This window comes from Scomber japonicus, chromosome 10 (assembly GCF_027409825.1).
Source record: "Scomber japonicus isolate fScoJap1 chromosome 10, fScoJap1.pri, whole genome shotgun sequence".
NCBI lineage: Eukaryota > Metazoa > Chordata > Actinopteri > Scombriformes > Scombridae > Scomber > Scomber japonicus.
In genome coordinates this window covers 20,526,538-20,548,424 of record NC_070587.1, presented here as the reverse complement: position 1 = coordinate 20,548,424, position 21,887 = coordinate 20,526,538, and the positions used below count along the sequence as shown (strand labels likewise).

Below are 21,887 nucleotides of genomic sequence, written 5' to 3'. Positions count from 1 at the left end.
AGTACTCTCTTTGGGGAGTTAACTGGGGAGCAGTCAATAATTCTTACAACAGCGTTGGTAGCAGGTTAGTGGACAACTGATTGAAGTGAGCAGGTGAGAGATTACAAAGAGGAATGTCATCATTTTTAAACTTTTTTTTCAGGAATGGCAGACCATCATAGACTTCTATAATACATGAATATATATGTTTTGGCATTTCTTATTCCCCACTTTATCCATAAAACATCAAACATACGGAAATGCTACTAAAACTATAAAGATTTGTTGTAGCTTTTATTAAAACAAAGGTTTATATTATACTATATTTCTCACTCTTGAATACCTTTTCTTGTTATTTTTAGAATTACAATTAAATTGTCCATTTGAAAGACCTGGAAATGGTTACAGAGTATCAGTTTTCAGTAGCACCAGCCTTAAAATATTTTTATCCGAATATTTTAGAACTGCAACATCCCACATCAGTGAAACCCTACGTAAGAATGTCTTCTTGTTCTCAGTGTTGAGTTCAGGGCTCTAAAAGAAACACAAGAAATATGTGCAATTTGCCTTGTTAGGGTTTTGGGTTGCAACAAGTTGGAATGGGTCAATGTGAATGATTTCATGGGTAACGGTAGGTGAGTGGAAGGCAGGAAGTTAGCCGGCCATGGGTGGAACCCCCTGTATATGTGGAGGCTTTTGGCAGCCCTGAGTGCAGTCTGTCACGCTTGCTTTGGACTCATAAAAACGTACCTGAGACGGAGTTTGGGTTTCTGCTGGATCTCACTGCAGCCCTAATTGCTCTTGAGCCGCATTCAGAGCAAACCTCCCAGCAAGCCCATGACTGTAGAATGTAAGCGCCGAGCTCCAAGCATGCCGTCATTCTTCATGTTATAAGCTTGACTGTTTCGCATGAATGAAAGAGCAAAACTTCACCTGAACAACCTATATACTTATCAATGAAAATCTGCGAGGCCATTTCACCGTGTAATGCTGATTTCATGCCTTAATTTAAGATTTTTGAAAACTGTCAAATGTAATAGTTTCAAAGATGATTAGTAAAAAAAAAGGACTGGTCTTGGATTTAATTTTAAAGGAATAGTTTGATGTTTTTTAGGAAAGTTAAATGAGAAGATTGATAGCACTCTTGAGCCTGTACAGTAAATATATTCTAGCTGGAGCTAACAGCCACTTTAAGATAAAGAGCTTATGATACAGACTGGAAGCAAACAGCTAATCTGGCTCTGTCCAAATGTAATCTATACAAATACTAAAGTGTAAAAATGACTAGGTTTTTTATGGAGCCATGTTTCCACCTGTTTCTACTTTTCTTTTTTTTCCCTTCCTAACCTAAGCTAACAGGCCACTTACTGTAGCTTCATATTAACCCAGAGACATATGAATGGTATTAATCTTTTTATGCAATTCTTGGCAAATAAGCCAAATGTCAGTTGTCCTAAAACATACTAATTTGGTAAATTTCCCCCTATAAATGCAAATTAAATAAGGGATCCCATCAAAATTCAAACACTATTTTTCTATATTTGGTGCACTGGATTCATCCTCAGTCTATCTGTCACTATATATTATTGATGGGTGAGTTAGAGGTTATGTGAAGAGTTGTTCATGTGGTTCCTATACAAGAGCAGTGGCTTCATACCAACTCTCTGACTTGTAGACATGACATATTGAGGCATTTATTAAGCCTTTGTGTTAAAAAGTCCTTGCAGAGGCTTCTTAAGTGATGTTCACATGGACCCCGGCCTTTTGTACATACAATACTCGAGGCTCAGAGGGATCCTCACTTAGCTGTCAGAAGTGGGAACTGTGGATTTGTTTTGTTTCTCGTAATATGTATTCTGTGGTTGAAACCGTAAACGACGTCGGTTCATCGTGTGCTGGGAGTGGCACTTCTAATGGCCTGCGCCCCCATCCCCTCCCCTCCCCCGTCTCGAAAAACATGTATGGTTGAACCTGGTATCCATATTCTCACAATGACCGCTTTCTGTGCGGCTTTTTCTTATATGCCTGGGTCACTTCAGTTTCAATGTGATTGACAGAAGAAATACACACAAGAGCCAAGGCATTACATGATTTGTGGAAAAAAGAAGAAGAAGCCGTAGAAAGCAGGCGAGCATGTGTCAAAGTAGGGTTGATGTTTGGGGTAGACTGGGTTTGAAAGTGTCTGCTGTTTTCCAACAGAAAAAAAGGCAAACAATGTACAGGACAAAGACCACATCCATAACGCAGAACACAGCCCCCAGCAAACTAAACACACAGCTTTACGTTCTTCCAAAATTAGATTAAGCGAGCATGATCTACAGAGACTTCAGTCCTAACACTATACTCATTTCCCTTTGATTTTCTTCACTACCACTTTTTAGCGAGCAGTTTTTAATATTCATACCGATAAAGCTCACTAAGATAAAAAAAGCTTTGAGTTGTCCTGCTGTAGAGGAGCTACTTTCAGATTCATATGAATGAGTGTTTTCTTTAAGAATGGCTCAAAGCTTCTGGCAGCTGACAGATTGATGTAAAGTGCGCTAGACATTATGCCGGTAGTGTAGGACGTGAGTTGGAATGCGCTGTTCCAGACACTGTGAATTGTGGCCTCTTTCCTGACATACCTGTGGCCTGAACCCCCAAACCTTTCCACAGACACACACAAGCTAATCTCCCAAGATCAGCACCAAAAGAGTTTCTCTCCACTGTACACAGCCGTTCCTTCCCCCCTCTTTTTTAAAATTTTTTATCCCCAATCGTACTCTAATTCCAGGATGTGGGATCTGCTGCATTCAAACGGCGTGTGATTATGTTATCCTCAATCAGCATGCGTTGCGAGATTAGCAACCAGCAAAACAAATGTTTGACAACAAAGAGTGAGCAGGATCTGTGAGCCAGACACATGAAGAGGCTTTTCAGTGACTGTAATTTCCTCGCTGATTGACCAGCCAGTGATCTAAGATGACCGCAGGCCTAGATTTTATTTTTCTATTATTGTTGGGATGGTACTGTTAGCAAACTGTCAATAGTGATAGAGTCCAACCCATTCAAAAAGGCCCCGAGAAATAAGCTTTCCAGCCTCACAGTTATCTACTTTTGCCAAGTTGGCTTTCTCTGTCTGTCAGTTTGGCGGGGGCAGAGGGAGTAAATGTGACCAAGTTAATATAGATGTCAGTTTGCTGTAAACACATCCAGACTGTATATGCTACAGAAATATATGGTTAAATATTGAGGTTTGGTCTAATGTTGCAGTTTAGTTTTCCTGAATGGAAGCATTGACAGAATGAAATGTGAGATATATATTTCACAGATTCTGTTTGTGGTGTTAACTGACGGGAAAAACACTTGATACAACAACTGGAGTGACCTTTTTGATAAAAGAGATAACTATATTTTTACTGTGTTTTAATGTAGGTATCTTCTATTGTATATGTTGAAAATATGAACAGATATAAATGTCTACACATTATTTTAGCAAATTTCAGTAAGGCACTTTATTTAAATACTACGAGCCAGTTGTAAATGTGATAAAACCGGCCTGTGTCCACCAAAGACAGCCAAATAACTCTGAAGATACTGTATTAAATTGAGAGACAACCTGCCTTGGCAAAACTGCAATGAAGAATAATAACATCTTACACACTGAATTGACAGTTGAACATAAGATGCAATTTTCCATTTGAGAATAGGAAGAGCCAAAACTAGTCATAATTTGGGGTTTTCATTTCTCCTTCATGTCTTATTGAGTGAGTGCCGACTAGAGATGAACAATCACCAGTCTGTGTGATGAATAGGCTTGGAGTGCACATCCCGGCGCTGCTGTGATCGATGGGGTGTCGCCGTAAACCTCATCCCTACAGACCATCAGAGACACATTCTGATTAGCACTTAATCTTACTTCCATCCACCCTGGCTTCAGGAGAATGAGTGTTGTTTGGCAGAGCTAGCATACCTCTCTGAAGACTATCTCCCAGCGCTCCAACAAAAGAAATGAAAAAAGATGAGTCCAAGACAGCCACTGACATCCACTGACTGATTTTCACATGATTACAAACTGATGCTTGCACTGGGCCCACTTAGCGCTCACTTTCGTCTCGGTGAATCTGTTCAGAGAAATCTAATATGCAGATCCACGGCCAGTAACGCAGGCATGTTCTGCTCTGTCTCTCAGGGTTTTTGTCCAGTTTGCTGCACAGTGTTTTATTAAGCGTTGTGGTAGGTCGCTCAATTGGAGCGGCGCTGTTACCCGGTCCCTGCTTGTGATATTTAAGACTTGGCTTAGATCAAGTTGAAGTGTCTCTCATTTAGAGAGATTGGATTCGCCCAAGGACATTTTCCTGTAAACGGGACACTAAGGAGTTTACATTGAAAGTCACTTATTGTGGAATGGACTGTCTTTTTACTGGCTCCTTTGTCTTCCGCAGGAAACTCGAGCCGAGGCCAGAGCCACTGCGGTTTTGGGGGCTTTCATCGGCTGTCTCAACACAATCGTTCAGGAGGCCAACTCTGACCAGAATTAATGCAATATTCACATTCATAACCAATCAGCATTCGAACGTCAAAAGGGGAACCAGAGTTTGCATGAATGACAAATTGTTGAATTGGACATATTTACTATGACTTAGAGAATATCCTGCTGATATATCTATTATGGTTGTTTTGGTTTTATACTTGTACTCGGGTTGTATTCTGCTGGTCAGCCCTACCACAGTTGCGTCTGTCTCCTTAAGTTCACCGTGTCCTTGTCATCGGTTGAAGTCTAGGTCGTTCACAGTTGAGTAATGACATCGATCTAAAAGAATGATGTTTTTCTATCACTAGTACATAATATACAACCGTTGGAAACACTGTGTTAGATGCAACTTCCGATACCGCAACAACACTTCAGACCTTTCATTTATATAATGCTGTATTCTCTACAAGTGGTCAAATGAATGAGCTGCAAGGTTGGGCACAGCGCACGTTTACATCACCAACATGCACCAGGTAGCAGGAAAGTGCCAGGAAAAAGAAAGACTGGGTGTGAATTATGTGTTGTATTTTACCACAAGAGGAAGCACAAGCAATTTCTTCCTTCTGGGAAAAAGAGGGAAAGAACTCAATGATCCAGAAAGGTTTGAGCACACCATTTGGTCCATCATGGGTTGCTTTGGGGTTACATAGTGGACTGTTGTCATCTCATCAGTTGTGCATTGAAAGGAAGAGGCTCACTTATGAACAATGTCAAAGATTATTTAACTTTGAGAAGCTAGGGTTAGGGTTAGGCTACACAGTCTAAAATTTGAGAATTGCACAATGTGTCTTCCTCCACAGGAACCGTTGCAAAGTGATTCTGAAAGTAATTCAAACTGACTCTGTGTGGAGAGCCTTAATGCTAAATATTGAATGTTGTCTATGTGATTCAATGCTGTTAATCACCTGTACTGTTTGCTCCTCTCTGTGTCCTGCAGCTAGCTATGGAGCGTACCCCATCTGTAAAGGCTGCTCGGTGTGCTCCAGGGACAACGGCTGTGTAAACTGCCCACCCAAACTCTTCCTGTTTCTGCGGAGAGAGAGGATGAGGCAGTACGGGGAGTGCCTTCACGACTGTCCAGCCGGATACTACGGCATGCGCAGCCCCGAACTCAACATGTGCTCCAGTAAGTCCTCCCGAGTTCAACACACCCATTCTACCCCTCAATTCTCCCACACCGCCCTCTTCTCTCAACACCCCCACCATCCTGTCTTCCCCAGACACACATACATACTCCCTAACTTCCCCTTTTCCCACAACACATGCTTCATCATCAATTATCCAGAGGAGATACACATACCTCGCAATTTGAACGGCTCATCTGTTCACACAGGTGGATGTAGGCAGTGAGGCCTCGTCTTAGCCGTGTCTCCCCCGGGGTTTGACAGTTCAGCGAGGATGAGCGCTCTTTCTCATTTCTCTTTACACCTGCATTACCAAACATCCTATCGTCACAAGGATGTTTGAAGGCATTAAAATCCAAGTGCAAATGCAACCAAGATGCACTGAAGAATCAGCCATATATCATATCATTACTTTGAGAGCAACATGTGAAAAGCAGCCCTTTTAGCCTTGTCATTTAATATCATTTAAACTGCAACAATGATGAAACTAATTATTTTGGCGACTGTCTGCAGAGGCATGTGGATTTGAGACTTTCAGTAGACAGTGTAATGCATTGGCAGACAAAGTATTTTTTTGACTTTGAATACAAAGCCAATCACAGCAGTGTCCAGAGCCTCCATCAACAACCGTATGTTAGTTGAAGTTTGATAAGGAAAAACAAAGCTTTAAACCTTAAGATTAGTACTGTTTGAATAGGCAACTCTAATGAGTACTTGAAAGTAGCACATTTTAAACTCCTCTTACATTATTTATGATGATTAAAACCGCATTATATATCTTGCAGATAGTGTATCCATATCTACAGGATCTTGCTCTAACACGTTACTCCTTCACTCTACAGTACACGTAGTAAATAGTTTTTTCATTATACTGTTTCTTGGAAAACATTGTTTTGGTTTCATAACTTAAAACAGACCACACCTTTGGTTTCACATGCTGAATTATGTTTTACTATTTAAAAAAAACAACAATAACAATGAAAAATGGGAAAGTTCTCATGATTCTCGTTAAAGAATAACTTTAAAATCCGATTAATGAAATGTCTCCCTCACCTCTTCATGTAGCACCCCGATCTCATAACCTTATTTTAACATGGAATATACTCTGAGAGGGCAAGAGAAAGGGTGGGGGGGGGGAGAAAGAGAGAGACTTTATAGGTTTACACGGAGCCTGAGGTGTTGGCTGAGTGTTTCATATGAAAACAGAGTGGAACTTGAACCCATTTGGTTCCCTGAGCCAAACTCCTGACAGACGCACTAAAATGAAGCCCCAGAGGAGGGTGTCCGAACCTTTAGGCCCAATAATATGAATATGTAGCAACCACAGGAAGAAAAAAACTATATTCTGCTTACCCAATCACTGCTGACATGGATGCAAAGACATGCGCTTTACCCATTTGATTATAAGAAATAAAAAGTATGTTTAAACTGTATCAGCTAATGTTATAGGTTGGTATCCTAGATGGCAGTGAGGTGTATAAAATTGGGACTTAAATAGCCAAAATCTGACAATGTGATGTCAGAGCATGTTCAATGTCAAGCTGTGATTGGTCATCATTGTTGGTCAGTAAGGCATTAATTAGTCATTTATTACAGTTTTGTGATGACTTTTTTCAGTAATGAGTAGTTTAAATGATTAGAATTTAAAACCCAGGAATTACATCACAGATTACAGACTACAGACTCCAGTAATGCGCCTTCATTTAAATAATTTGGGGGATATTTCCATTCGTTCAGTGGACAGACTTGTGCACTTCATGTTGGCTTCTACCAAGAACAATGTGCCTTCCCATAACTCTAAAGATGTCTTATGTGCATGTTGTATCCTTTGCTTAACTTACATTCAAATATCACCTGGTTTAAAACACAGTTGGAAGGTGTGTGAACCATGCAGCTTCATAGTGAGAGGGCAGTCACAGAGGCTAACATTAGCCTAGCTGTTGATGGTCAGTAAATACACTCAAAAAGTGGGCTGACTGACTATAAAACCACGTCTTTTCTATCTCTTGAAGGCTTGTCTGGGTGGAGAGGAGGAAGAGATACTTTTGAATTCTGTTCTTATTTGTTATTTGCCATGTTATTTACCAAATTGATACCAAATGTCATTTTAGCAAACAACTTCAATCTATAAAATCACAGGTGATGGCATGCTAGTTTCTGTGCAGCATCTGTGTAATTTAGGCTAATGTGATCACAGAGATTTTGCAGAGAAGCCTCTTTTAGCAAAACTACTGGTATCAGATATCCCCAACTGAATTACTTAGTCTCTGCATGCTCATATTCACCCACACATAGGCCCTATATGTTAATTAAATCTCCCCACATACAGGCAAAGTCGTAAAGGCCTGACAGTCATTTCACCCTATTTTCATTACTCAAAGAAAATTGGAAGAGAAAGACATCTTGTTCTCTGGTAAAAAGGCTTTTTTCTTTCATTTTCTTTTTTTTTTTTTTTTTACTGTAACCCTGCTATCCTAACCGCTGTATCCCCATGCTGGGTGGATTTTGACTCTAACTGATCCTGATGTGTGGCAAGTTAATCTGAATCTCTCTCCGTTCAAACTGCGCATAGAACAACATCTTGTATTGTCATGTAGTATCAGATCTCAGAGCGAGTCCTACTTTGATGTGATCGCTACTACGGTCATGGTTTTTAATCCATTTTTCCGATTTGACCCCTTATTCTCAGCTGTGTTCTGCATGTCATTTTCACTAAATAGTTCGTGTCTGACCGCCATAAATGGATATTTTATTGGGTTGGAAGCTCATTATCAGGTCAGTGAATATTACTCTTAGGTTGACAGTAGCAACTGGTATGCGAAAGCTCAAAAGCACAGCGGACAAATGACGGCGAGGCGTTCTCAGAGCTGCCGTGTGCTCCTGGTTTCCAAAGAAGCCTGGAACGTGGCATTACGTCTCTGTTATCATGTGCTTTTTAAACACAGGCTGAAATCACTTATGGAGCAGCTGCTTATTATTACACCAGAGTTTGTCTGTGTGATCTTATCTCATTCAAGAATTTTTTTTGTGGACTGCCTGGGTAAAAGAAAACAAGAGCTAGACAAGCAACAGGCTTATACACTCAGCCGCTCACTGGCTAAAAACCTCACTTACAGTTTTTCTGTATGGATTCTAGAGGAGGCACAGGCATGTGACAGGGAGAGCTATGGGTGTAGGAAAGGGATGAATATACTTTTTTACACAGTGAGCTGACAATGTGATGCAATATGAGGCAAGTAAATCACATAGACAAATGTTTGACTGATAGAGTGAGCACTAGAAGTAGACTGAAACAATCCATTTGCGAAATGTGATGATATTTTCTTTAAAACCTTCATAAATTGGTGGGAAAACTTTGGATAGAGCCTTTAGGAAACACTCTTTAATATGCTTTTTCAGCATCATGGGTGGGCTGTTGCCTTTCCCAGCTTTCTCTGGGTAAAAGGAAGGGAAAACCCTGGCCAGGTCATCAGTTTATCACTTGGTGAAAACATTAGCTGTGTGATATATTTTGCATGTTATTTATGTGTTCATGTGTGTAAATTCAGGTATCGGATACACTTTTTCAGCCACCGTAAGTCAACGTCCTGGTCAAAAAATGAGATATGTATGGGTTTTTGAGCAGAAAATCTGAATGCAACATTAGTTATGGTCTCTATGAGGATAGACTGACTTACTTTGGGAGGAGAAGCACACTCAATCTGGCCCTCATATAATTTATGGACTTTATCTTTTGCAGAATCCAGCACCTAAATGGGGCAAATGTATAGTGCACAGAAGGAACAAACAGAAGTAAAATTTAAACTCAGGACACCAGACTCTGTTGGGATATTATTGTGAATACAGTGGTAGCAGTGTACTGTGCCTTGGGAACCCTAATTTATCAGTTCACTATAGAAAAATAACAACAACTTTCTCAGGGCTACTAAGGGAACTGTGCATCGCTTCATGCATTTTAAATTTAAGGCACAAGGTTCTGAGGGGTTTTCCCTCTACGTCAGAAAAATAACACCATAATTAGAGCCAAAAACAATGGGAACTATACTTTCCGCAATATGACATAACTGGAGACCCATTTACAGCTACACTTCAGCTGGATTCCAAAGAGGCCCGAGACATGGGAGCAACAGTGTTAACAGCCATTACTGAGACGCTTCTTTAGCATTGCTTTTTGTTGCATAATACCTTTCTGTATATATCCATATATTACATTCCTGGGTCACTGCTTTTTCTAGAACTCCTTTCAGCAGCTAATGGACAAGTTGATATGAGCCATAAACCATATGTAGTAACTCCAGTGTTATCCACGGGGGTTCTTATCATTTGCCCAGAAGAGGCCCCACACCAGTGTCTGTGGGTGTCAACCCACTGCTCCACAGGGAAGATTTGTAGCAACGGTCACACAGTGTGCTGCTTTATGTACAGCCAAATCTGTGTGAATGTGGTGCAGTCATGCTCTCGCCTCAGTCACATTTCATAATACCTCGGTTTTAACATACATTCCCTAGCCAAAGCATATTCTGTCATTTTGTATCACAAGCGAGTTCTCTGGCTGAAAGAATTATGAGCTGAAAGGCGACTATCAGAGCTGTCTTTTACAAGAGAGAAAGTGTTGAGAGGGTCAGCATGAGAGCAAGGCTGTGCTCAAAACTTCCTCCCTCGGGGTATATTAGGGACCCCCCACTGCTACGAACACATACACTTACTCTAGCCACCAACCCAGTCGCTCTTACCCCTCTACAGTATGCTTTAAAACACACAGAAACCCCAGCTGTGTTCGCTGCCAACCAGTATCCAGTCTGATCAAGGTCTGGGATTGCCAATATCCTGGAAGCACGGTTTAAATATCACAGCTTGTTCAGTGCCAACGTAATGTGCCACTTGAGACTCCTCTGTCAGAGGTAATTTTTTTAGATTGCCAAATGCGATTTCTGTTTTACTGCATTTCTCGTGCTGAGGAAATTGGTTACCAAATCCCATTGTTGTATTTCTTGTTGCTTTGTCACAGCAAATTAGGGCTGGAAATAGAAGGTGATTGGCTATACCTTTTCCAAGACCGTTTTAGTTTTAAAGTACCTCACGGGAATTCGTTGGGTTTTAGATGGATGGGAGCCATGCATCATGGGCCGCAGCCAAAAGGGTACCAAGGCTGTGTAAAGAAAAGATCACGAGTTTTGTAACCTTTAGTTGGCAGCACTGGCAGCTCCCCTCTCTCTGTTTCTGCTTGTCTCTCATTCAAGCTTTCTCGCTCTAATTCTGAGCTTGTGGGTATTTCCATTGCACAGTCTAACCAACAAAAAGACCAGTTGCTTTTGGCCATTGAGCTTTACCAAGGGACATTTAATCATCACAGCTTTACTCACCGCACTTTCAGATTTGCCAGACAATACAATGGACCCACCAAACCAAGCCCTGCTCCCAGGACATAACAGCCAGACGCAGAGTTGAATAGAGTTTGTTCTCTAAACAGTGCGTAATTGTGCATACTCTAATGTGAGTAGAAGGGCTGTGTGTGCTTGACCACTGTCTGAAGCTTGAGCTGTTTGTGTGTATCCTGGAGCTGGCTGAGCAGATAGAGAAGCAGTTCCTGGTATATCATAGACTGTGTTTCTTGGAGTGAAGAAGCAAGGAGAACCGCTGACACATCTGCCATCCCTGTTTTCTCTCCGAGAGATGCTGATTGACAGGAACACCACCTCTGCTTCACCTAGCCCTACACTGGCATGCGGAGGAGCACCCATGTGGAAAAAACAGCATGGAGAGAGTTGGGAAGAACATGGCAGCTCTGGCCTTTGCCATGAACTCCTGCCATCCACAGCTCCACATGACATGGCTGGGTGGCAGCGAGCAAGCCAAAGCTTCCATGTCAGCCAAACCCGGGGCCTAGAGAGTAGGTCAGAGCTGTTCGACTGTTCGCTTGGAGGCAAAGGATGGAAAAATAGGGCTTGTTTTCCCCCTCACACTGCCAGGCCTTTTACGACATTGACACTCCTGCTGAGCAACATCGGGTCTGGTTAGCTTTCTGGAGGAGTCTGAGACTCTCTCCATAGACTGATGAGTGGTCTGACAACCCACCTCAAGCTCAGATAACGTGAAAGACCCCATCTGGAACATGAGAGATTCATCAATCTTTGCAAAAATGACTTAGCGCCCTTTCTTTACACAGTGAATATTCATGTAAATAAATGGAGTGATTACATATGGTGCTGTCAGCCTGTGGAAGAACAACATCTGACTGAATCTGACATGAGGCTTTGAGTATCCGTGATAAAATCGGTGGGTTCCCCATCCAGACCACAGCCGAGGGACCGGCTTCTGCCAAGCATGCACCGTGAGATCACAAGTGACGCTCTGTGACTCATCTCTCAACTTCAAATGCACTTGACACGCAAACCACATAAAATTCAAGCATAAAATCAAGCAAACTACAAAAAGAAGAAAGTGTAACAGCGATACAGGTGACTGTTTATGCAGCTTTTCAAATCGCGCTCCCTCGACCGCTTTACTGGCAGCTTTTGAAATTTCTCTCAGAGCTTGAAACACAAGGCTTTTCCTCCTGCGTTCATAATATAACTCACAGCCAGTACCAGGCCAGGAGATAATGATGATAATACGTTTAAGTCCCAGGAACACTAGGCCTTCAATGGGATCTGATGACCTCATTATTTCTCATTAGTCTCCCCGAGGCACCTCGATGAAGACTTTAAAGGTGGTCCAGAGGTTAATCCCACAGGGAGAATGAACCCGCTCCCCTGTATCTGTTTCTTGAGCTGCTGGACAAACTGTCTAAATGCCGACTTGGCCGGGGCCGACTGGCCAGTGGTCAGACTGGGAGCTGCTCCGGTGTCACAGATAGCACACGCTGTCCGAGATAGCCTTTTGCCTGATAACTGAGCAGAAGGATAAATGTCTGTCATGGTGATCCCTTCCTACCCACCCCATTCTCTGATGACCCATGACCCTCAAGCTTTTTCCTCCCCGCATTCTAACTCCCACGGAGCCGCATTGATGTGCCATCCACCTCATCCATCTAACAGACTGACGTTATTACTTATCATCTATTTAGAAAACAGCCTTTCCGAGCATTTACACCGTTGCCTCGCTACATCTGAAAACAGAAATGAAGAATGATGTATTAATCAAAAAACCTTGTCAAATGCTACTGCTGCTGCTGCAAGAATACACTATTTGGCACATCTATGTTGCTTGTATTTACTGTCAATAACTGGGGATTGCACAACAACTAGAGTGCTTGAGAGTACTGCCAGATGTTCTTGTTCCCCCTCTCACTCTTTTATTTTTTTTGCTTTGTTTGGGAGCTAAAAGTCTTTCAGGTGATGACAGGCCTGGGAAGTGTGAAGGGTAAAAGACAGCTTTGTGCTTTCCAATTAACTTTGTGATTTATTAGCTCACTCCCTGAATTGGGCTTGCCTTGCATCAAACCCAGCCTGACTGATTTTTGTTTCAACCAGAAAGAAATGAATGAGAGGCAGAACTAAAAATGGTGGTAAAATACATATCTTTACAGCACTGTGTAATTCTGGTGATCCAAGGCATGCATATGTTGAACTATATGATCAAATTGAGCCATGGATAAAAAAAAAAGAAAATAACCAGATAGGCTAAGTAATATCAGATGATTAAAAAGAAACAACCCAAAAAATTCAGTAATGTATGTATGGTCAGTGTCCTTTTCAGAATGTGGAGTACAGCTTCATGCAGAGTGGGTCTATCTCCAGCCATATCTGATTGCTATGTGTGTGTTTGTGCATGTGCGTGTGTGTGTGTGTGTGTGTGTATATGTGTGTGTGTCCATGGTTTGTTTAGACTGGTCGGGAAAGCGTGAGACCAGAGTGAGTGGGCAGAGGCCATACTTTAGGGTTCAAAGTAAAGCGGGGAGGGACCCCCTCGTTTTGGAGGAATGTCGAGGAGGAGGCCTGATGGTTAGCTGGAGATGGTGTAATTAAGGGGTGTGATTGTGAGAACCTTCCCTTCCCCGGGCCCTGCGAGGGTCACAGATAAAAGAGCAGCCCTCAGCCTCTGTCGCTCTCACATGTGGAAAATCACAGCAACGCACGATTACGCGCCGAGAAAAACGCACACGCGCTAATGCATGCTTGCGTCCTCGCGCGAGATGCAATCAGAGGACCAGATGACACCCTACCTGGGAAACCCCTTGCAAGTGGGGAAAGATGGTGGCCTCAGGTTATTGTGGTTCCCCAATACTGGAAGCCTATTGGGTAATCCCACCACATGGAGATTCTGAGGAGTGTCATAAATTAGGCAGCCCTGGGAGGCTCCTTTTAATCATGTGGGCCTGTGCGTCGCCCTGTTGGTGTGGTTGGCGTAATTTGGCCCTGCCTGACGTGCTATTTGCAGAGTAAGAGCTTGATGAGCCATCGCCGTGCTTTTCTTTGCAAGCGCGGCGCTCTGTGTCATGCGCGGCGGCAGGGTGTGGCGTGGGAGGATAAGTGTGCCGTTGTGTTTGCTGACTAAATGCATCAGCGTTTGTTTGGCAAGGCTGCAGAGATGTTGTTGAGTCCCTCCCCTTTCCTTACCCACCTTCCCCCTTCTGCATCGTAGCCAAACGTAAAGGATTCATGAAGCCGGCCAACTTTGTGATCATAAGCAATCATTCACACTTTAATGAAAACCTGACTCTCTCTCCAATAATCTTCAGTTATGGAAACATGCACAGATCGGAGCAGCGTGGAGTGATAAGATAGGATAGTAAACACTATTCACAGCACTAATGGGATGTATTCTTCCTGTTGCAGCGTACCATTAGTTGAAAACATATGAGCTTATGTGTTTGTATCCAGACAGTTGAATGTCAGTGCAATCTGTTGAGGTCAGCGTGACGTAAATCCTCACCGTCTCTGCCGTTGTGTTTGCACATTGTTCATTTGCTCTCCCTGAACAAGAACAGGAAGACGAAAAACAAATCTGTGTCGGGCAAAACAAGTTTTCTGAAATACACTTGAGCCCCGAAGAGAAATGACTTACAGGGAATTGGCTTCTTTTTTTCTTTTTTTTGTGGTAGAGATGGTATAATCCTTTCAAGAACCCCCCTCCCCAAACCCCTTAGCTCTCGATCAACTCCAGATGAGAGACCCTGATGACTCTCCTCTTTCTCTTCTTCCTCCTCCAGGGTGCAGGATAGAGAACTGCGAGTCCTGCTTCAGTAAAGACTTCTGCACCAAGTGCAAGTCAGGTTTTTACCTACACAAAGGGCGCTGCTATGATAAGTGCCCCGAGGGCTTTGCCCCGCTGGAAGAAACCATGGAGTGTGGAGGTACGTGCAACAACACAGATATGTATTAAAATGAAAAGGCAAAAATAGTAAACAACTGTGTCTTTTACACCTTTCTTTACCTGTTCACAACATTCTATAACCTCTCAGTTGGCCTGCTTAATTTGGACCAAAAAAACAAGCAGTTCAACTGAGACCACACACAAAGAGGTTATAGCATCCTAATAAAGCTCCTTCACCCTGTATTAAAGTTTGACCTGGGGTCTTGAGTTGCCTCTAAATGGCACTCTGCTGTGGTTTCACTGCACATCACTGTTTCTGTGTCTCTGCAGAGGGCTGCGAGGTGGGCCAGTGGAGCGAATGGGGAGCCTGCACCAGGAGAAACAAAACCTGTGGCTATAAGTGGGGTCTGGAGACCCGGACGCGGCACATTGTAAAGAAACCACCCAAGGACACAATACCATGTCCCACCATCGCTGAGTCCAGGATGTGCAAAATGGCCATGAGGCACTGCAGGAGAGGTAAGCATGTTTTATCAGTCAGTCCAAACTCCATCCGCATTCACTTTAAATGTGCAGTGTATATAAAATCCAGCCACACTAGATGTCAGCAAAAAAACTATTGCTGCATAAAGAGAAAAGAGTAATGGCGTCCTGAGCAGAGAAAGAAGTCACACTCTGTGTGTGTGTGTGTGTTATTATATGAACTTGTATTTTAATAGCTTGTCCAACCATGCATGCACGTTAGTGCATGTGAGTCTCTATATGTCCTCCCCATGTACTTTCTCAACTACTTTACAGCTATAATAAGTTCCTAAAAACATTTGAGACAAGAAATAGGCAATAGGGTAACAGAATCTTGATGCATATTTAATCAGCACTGACTAGTTTTGTTAGCCGTGTGCTCAGATGTTGCTTTCTTTCCCCCCCAGCTTAACCGAGTAAATGACACATGCATGTGTTTTAGTCTGAGATGGTGGTGCTATAGTGTCACATGTAGTGGGGCTGCAAGTCGTATATTGCACCTCTAAAGTTTACACTACTCTGCTGAATATTAAAGAAAACAGCCCACTTATCCCACAGGAGAGCTCCCCCTTCCCCCTTCCCCCGCCACAGTTCCACCTGTCTCATATAGCCCTCGTACCTTGCACTCAGCCTTATTTTTTCACTGTCTGTTTTTTTGAGGTGTGCAGTGGCGTTTCCGTGCATGAAATATCAGTATTTTTCCATGGCGGCCTTGTTTAAGCCAGCTCTGTTTCTGAGGTATATTTTTCCCCCACTCTCTCCCATCTCCCTTCCTCCCCTCAGTGGAATTCTTCAAAGAACGAACTGCAGGTTTCCTCAATGGCCGTCTCTGTTTCCTCACGTCAGTTTGAGAGATATTTGTGGTGCACACAGCATGTATGTCAGGCCATTAAATGAGAAGTCAAATCTGGGATTTCTCTGTGTGTGAATACAGCTAAGGGAAATATTTTTTCTCTTTCAAAAAGTAAACCATTTTTCTCAGACAGTCCAAACACACCATTTGGGGTGATGGCCTCAGGGTTTGCAGTGCTTTTAAAATAAATGTCTTTTTCCTTAATGTACTTTTACGTCTCTCATAAACTTTGGATTAGGATAGGGCGAGTGTAAATATTTAATTTACCAAATAAGGAAGCAATTACAATAGCAGATAGCATTCAGATTATCAAAAAAAGAAAACATTGTTTAACAGAAAGACGAAAATATTCCTGAGGGTTTTTTCTCCATTTTAGGCCTGGAGTGTTGAATGGGAGGATCATTTGGTGAAGTGATGAAAGAGTAAATAAACTTGAAATAAACCCCGATAGATTCTCGTATTTCAGCACTACCAAGGCAGTCGCTGCTCTCTGGGTTGGAAACTGTGATTCCATGGCACATTTAGTTCCTGAAGCACTGTCTTGTTAGTCAGGGAAATTCTACCCAACCCTTATGCACCTCTTCATGACTTTGCCTTGCCTGCTTGACCTTTTCTGAGACACTTTATGACCCTCTTTAATTAAAATTTGGCGTTGTGCGCATGGTTACTGCCATCAATTATCTCAAGCAAACTAATGAGATGTTGTTATAGAGTCTTACTTTTTCCTCAGTCCCTTAGAAACTGACAGCAGACTCCCCATGTCCATCTTACTTAAAGCTACTGTTCCCTGGGTATGTGGTCATTGTAAACCTCTCAGTACAGTTTCTTATTCAGTGACTGAGTTACGTCTCAGTGGAGGATCCTAGGCCTCGGTCGAGTGGTTAAAAAGCCGTGTGTAAAAGTGTCACTGTGTGTGCATCTTAGGACTCTCTGGGCTTGTGAAGTGCTGCGGTGGCCTATTTAATAAAGGTAAATTTCAGACTTAGGCATGTGTTGTTAATTCTACACCACTCAACCGCTAGTGAAAAATCCCCACTTGGCAAAAGCCAGTGAAATGCAACACTCTTCAGTTCAAATAAATACAATGTAAAAATGTAAGCGGCTGAAGCTGAACAGGATGGAGAAGCCAAAAAGGCAAGGAGAAACACTCCACAGATCCAGCACCATCGCCTGGCAGCTCCACCAACTGACATTGTAAAATAATCACTTCCCGTGAGTGATAGTAAAGTATAGTCTAAAGGGATGAGAGGCCACCTTCTGAAATGCAGGTGATCAGGAAGTGGTCAAAGTCTGTTGAATAAGACCTGAGTATGAAATAATGGCTGAGTGACCTTTTACATTAACACACATTCAAGGACTTTACATCTTATTGGTCTCTAAACTTAAAAAAAATTGCAATATTGGATGTTCAATTTAATCTTTATACAGAAACAGCATTAAGAAAACTGCAAATGTATAGATTGTACATTCAAATAAAATTCTAACTGCAAAAAGTGCTTATAATGATCATTTGGAACTTAAGACAGTCTAAAAATGAACATTTTATCTGGCACGGGACACCAGACACCAACCTTTAGGATAAGCATAGCAGCCCATAAAGATGCTGTGGATTAACTGCAGACAGGAAATAAGAGGAAGCAACATATAGGTATACACTATTTATGGCAATGCTTATCTGATCACCCTGGCTTGCATTTCTGCATATCTGTGTATTTAAATTACACGTGGTGGACGTCATTGATGGATCTTGACTTCTCTTCCAGCTTAGCCGGTGGACAAGGACAACACAAATGATCTTATTCTTTTCCCCCACGTCTGTCTGGAGAGATCTAATCCCTCTGTAAAAAATACACAAGCAGAGAAAGTAAAGCCCAGACAATGTCAAGAGGCGAGGCATTTTCACAGCAAACATGATGAGTCGTGTAAACCGTGTCTGATGTGTTCCGTACAAGTTGCAGATCATTTTTAAACATAGTATATCATTTGCACTTCTGGGATTCATTTGCTGTTCTCAGCCGGTGTTGCCAGAGCAGCAGTGTCCTGATAACACACTCTGCCCCCACCAAAAAAATCATGGAAAGCATTTAGCGGAGCACAAGGACAGACAAAATATGCGGTGGTACACTGTCACAAGGGTAGTCTCCATCCAACTGTCAAGATACATTAAAGCAAACTTAAAGCTTGGCAAAAGAATATAATGGCAGCGTGCTGCGTTTCCACCAGCTGGGTTGCAGGCAATATTTAAAGAATATTATTGGGAATACTGCAATGCTCCAGGAAGGCTCAAGGGGACGAATATTTCTCCAAAATCAACTAAAGCAGTGGTCACCAACTCTGCATGTTTTAGGTATCTCCTCACTCGAACACACCTGATTCTGATTATTAACTTGTTATCAAGCAGTTGAAGCTTGTCAAGGGCTTGATAACGAGTTCATAATTAGAATCAGGTGTGAGTGAGGAGATACCTAAAACATGCAGGGCAGTAGCTCTCCAGGAGCAGGGTTGGAGACTACTGATCCAAAGCCATGTTGAATAATTTGAACTGTTTAGCAATGAGATTACACACAGTCTGCACACCATTATTTGTTTGGAAAATTAATTTACAATTGCTATTAATTACATTACTTCTGAACACATCAAATGATTAGAAAACCATCTGTGCAACATTGATCAAAAATCTTTAAGAGATTCTACCGTTTTCATCCAGCTTTTAAAATTCAGAGCATAGCGCATTACTATGGATCATCTATAGAAGAATCAGGAGGTCTCATCTCGTCGCTGCTTGGCTGGCGTGTGTGCCTGGCGTTTGCATTATACCCATGAGACAGTAAAATGCTTTTCTATCCTCCGGATCCCTGGAGTGCTGCTCCGAACAGGCAATAAACAGTAAAGAGACTTTATTAATAGCTGCCCCAGCGCTATCAGCATTGACAGACTGGGTTCACCCCTCTCTCTCTGTCTTGTGAGCTCATGGGATGAGAGGAAAGGTGAGGAGAGTGATAACACTTCAGTGCGTGGCTGTTCCATATTGATGCCATTAAGGATTTCCCCACAGATTTCCCAGCAACCCCTGTCATCAGATTCACTGGTTTACAAACAGACATGTGTGACAACTTCGATTCCTCTTTCTCTGGCTCTTTTTTCTGCTGCCCTACTCTGCCTATCAATCCATCTGTGTGTATTTTCCTTTTTTTTCCCCTCTCTTGCCCACCCACGCTACTATAATCTGTGAACAACAGCTGCTTCTGCCATGTCAGTGACATTAGATGTTGTGTAAACAACTTAAAATGTTAAAGCTCTCGAAACTCCCTCTCTTAACGTAATCCCTGATTTGGGATTTAAGAGGGAGTAAAGTCCAACACAAACACACCATTGCAACTCGGGCTAATTTCCGACAGTTTTTACAAATCGGCTTTCAGATTCTCAGACGGCACAAACGCCTCACATTTGTGCAGCCCTGCTTGCCTGGTGTGCAGGTAAAAGTCCATTCATTAAAGGAGCATTTGTAGTGTAGGAGTCGACCGAGCCCCAAAATTAACCCAAATTGACCTGATAGCTCAATTTACACCCAGAATGCTTCTATGAGTCCATGCAGACAGTCACCCTGCTGACCTCATGGAAAGAAAAAAGAGGGAAAGCTGAAAGAGGCAGAAAAAGGAAGAGTAAGAGAGAGGTGGAATATATAATGGTTATTCTTTGGTCATTGGGTTATGTACCTGTACTTGGAGAGCTTCAAGCCTTCGTGGGAGTATTGATCTCCTGTGTGTAACCAGAGAAACCCTTTTTGCTGTAGGGCTCAGTCGAGGCCAAGCCTTCCATCCAATCAGTCATCTGAGTGTTCAGATCCAGACACCACTAATGCTGTCTGTCAAAACTTTTGTGTGCAGTTTGTGTTTATACTGTAACTGTGATAACTACCTCTTCCAGCCATGATGCTCAGCCCATTCCCTCTGCCATCAATTTGAAACCTTGGATAAACACATTTTGGGACACATTCTGTGGCAGGGATGTAGAAAAGGATAAACCCACCTAGTCTGAGTTTCCCACTTAATCACTCCTCCACAGGGTGACATCTAAAAGCCCTTCTGAGGTCTTCGTCTGTATTTAAGGCCATTGGACATGACAGAGAGGCGGGCAGTTGTTTAATTTACCCCACGAGCACCTACAGTCTGGAGTAGAAGACCAAAGTGAATCCAGATCCGCCCAGGATCAACTATACCCCAGGAGGATTTGGTTGACTGGTGGGATCTACGCCAGGTTCTGTCTGAAGCCAGTCTGGTTCTGCGGTGAATCCGCAGTGCTGTGGACCTCCTGGTCCTCACCGTCTGCGAACCATCTGCTACAAAGTCTCTGCTCCTGTAAAACGATGCACAGAGCAACGGTGATTGCCTCAAATCCACTCTAGAGGAAGCTCAACCGCCTTGTCTGTAGCACACACTGCTCGAAACACCAAAAGAGTTCTGGTTACTGGCAGTCTTTACGTTTGAGCGAGCAGTTAAAGCGCGTGCATGCAAATGAGCGTGTGACACACAATTTTGGTGTTTATATTCACTGAGCCAAGAGATTTAAGCCCTGGCGAAAGATGCCATTCACTTCTGAGCATTTTAGTTACGCACTCAGCATGATCACATCTGAGTCTGGCCTGTGTTTGGCTTGGAACCCCGACATCCAAACACATTTCTGGATGTGTTTTTGTCAGACGTAGCCTTCTACCATGAGGCCAGCTTTTTTGTAAAACAGGCACATGCTTTTAACTTGAGGCTAATTGATTGAGTGTGTTCATCTTCTCTCTGCAGAAAAGTTCATGTTTGTCCAAGTCAAACAACAATCGAGCTCTACTCAAGCCACCACTCTGAATGCAACTCAAAGCACTTGAGAACAGAGGTCTGCACTTCTGTTCCTTCATTTAGTTATCTTATTATTCCAATTAATATTCTCCGGGTGTGCTCCACGGGAAGTTAGGACTTTTGGACTGTGGAGCTGGTGCACAGATGATAAGTCTCACTCTGATTTCTGCCGCACTGGTATGACAGGTGGTGATTAACGGCGATCTCTGGCCTGAGTAATATCACGGACAATCCGGATCAGTTCTTCCCGCCAGCGGGAGTGGAGTGAGGAGTGTTTTCCCAGGACAGAAGGAGAACACTAATTGGCAGCCGCCCTGTCATAGTGATTATGTGAGCCTCGCACCGCAGCCTGTTGTGACTGGGGGAGCCACAGCTTAATCTTCATTTAATAAGGCCGCTCCATAGGGGCTGACACAGTAGCTGGTGAGAAGGCCTCAGAAGTACCCTCCCTCCTTTTGGACAGCATGGATGGACAACTGGGGTGGCCTGGCTCCGGACAGTGCAACAACTCCCCGTCACCACCCACCTCACAAACTTGCGATGTTTATTAATTTAATTAAATGTAACCCAATTCTGGATGTGAAGACGAAAAGAAAACTCAGTAGCAAACAATGTTTTCCTCATGCTGTGCACACGACTGTAAAATTTGAAAGCTGAGATGACAAAGAGTGTTTTGGAAGCTTTACACTGCGCTGTAGTGAATGAGAGTGTGCTTGAAGAGGAAAGACAGACACATCAACCTGTCATTGACTTGGCCATGTCTTCAGCATCCCAATGCCAATGGCAGTTATGGT

The 21,887-nt window shown here is 42.8% G+C and overlaps 1 protein-coding gene across 2 annotated transcripts in view; it reads left to right on the top strand.

Annotated features, from left to right (window-relative positions):
• Positions 1–21,887, top strand: part of rspo2 (R-spondin 2) — a 59,943-nt gene that overhangs the window by 18,450 nt on the left and 19,606 nt on the right. For both annotated transcript variants that reach the window (XM_053327228.1, XM_053327227.1), the window contains exons 2-4: positions 5,430–5,618; positions 14,768–14,911; positions 15,202–15,390. In XM_053327228.1, coding sequence (XP_053183203.1) covers positions 5,430–5,618; positions 14,768–14,911; positions 15,202–15,390 — 522 coding nt within the window. The remainder of the gene's footprint in view (positions 1–5,429; positions 5,619–14,767; positions 14,912–15,201; positions 15,391–21,887) is intronic.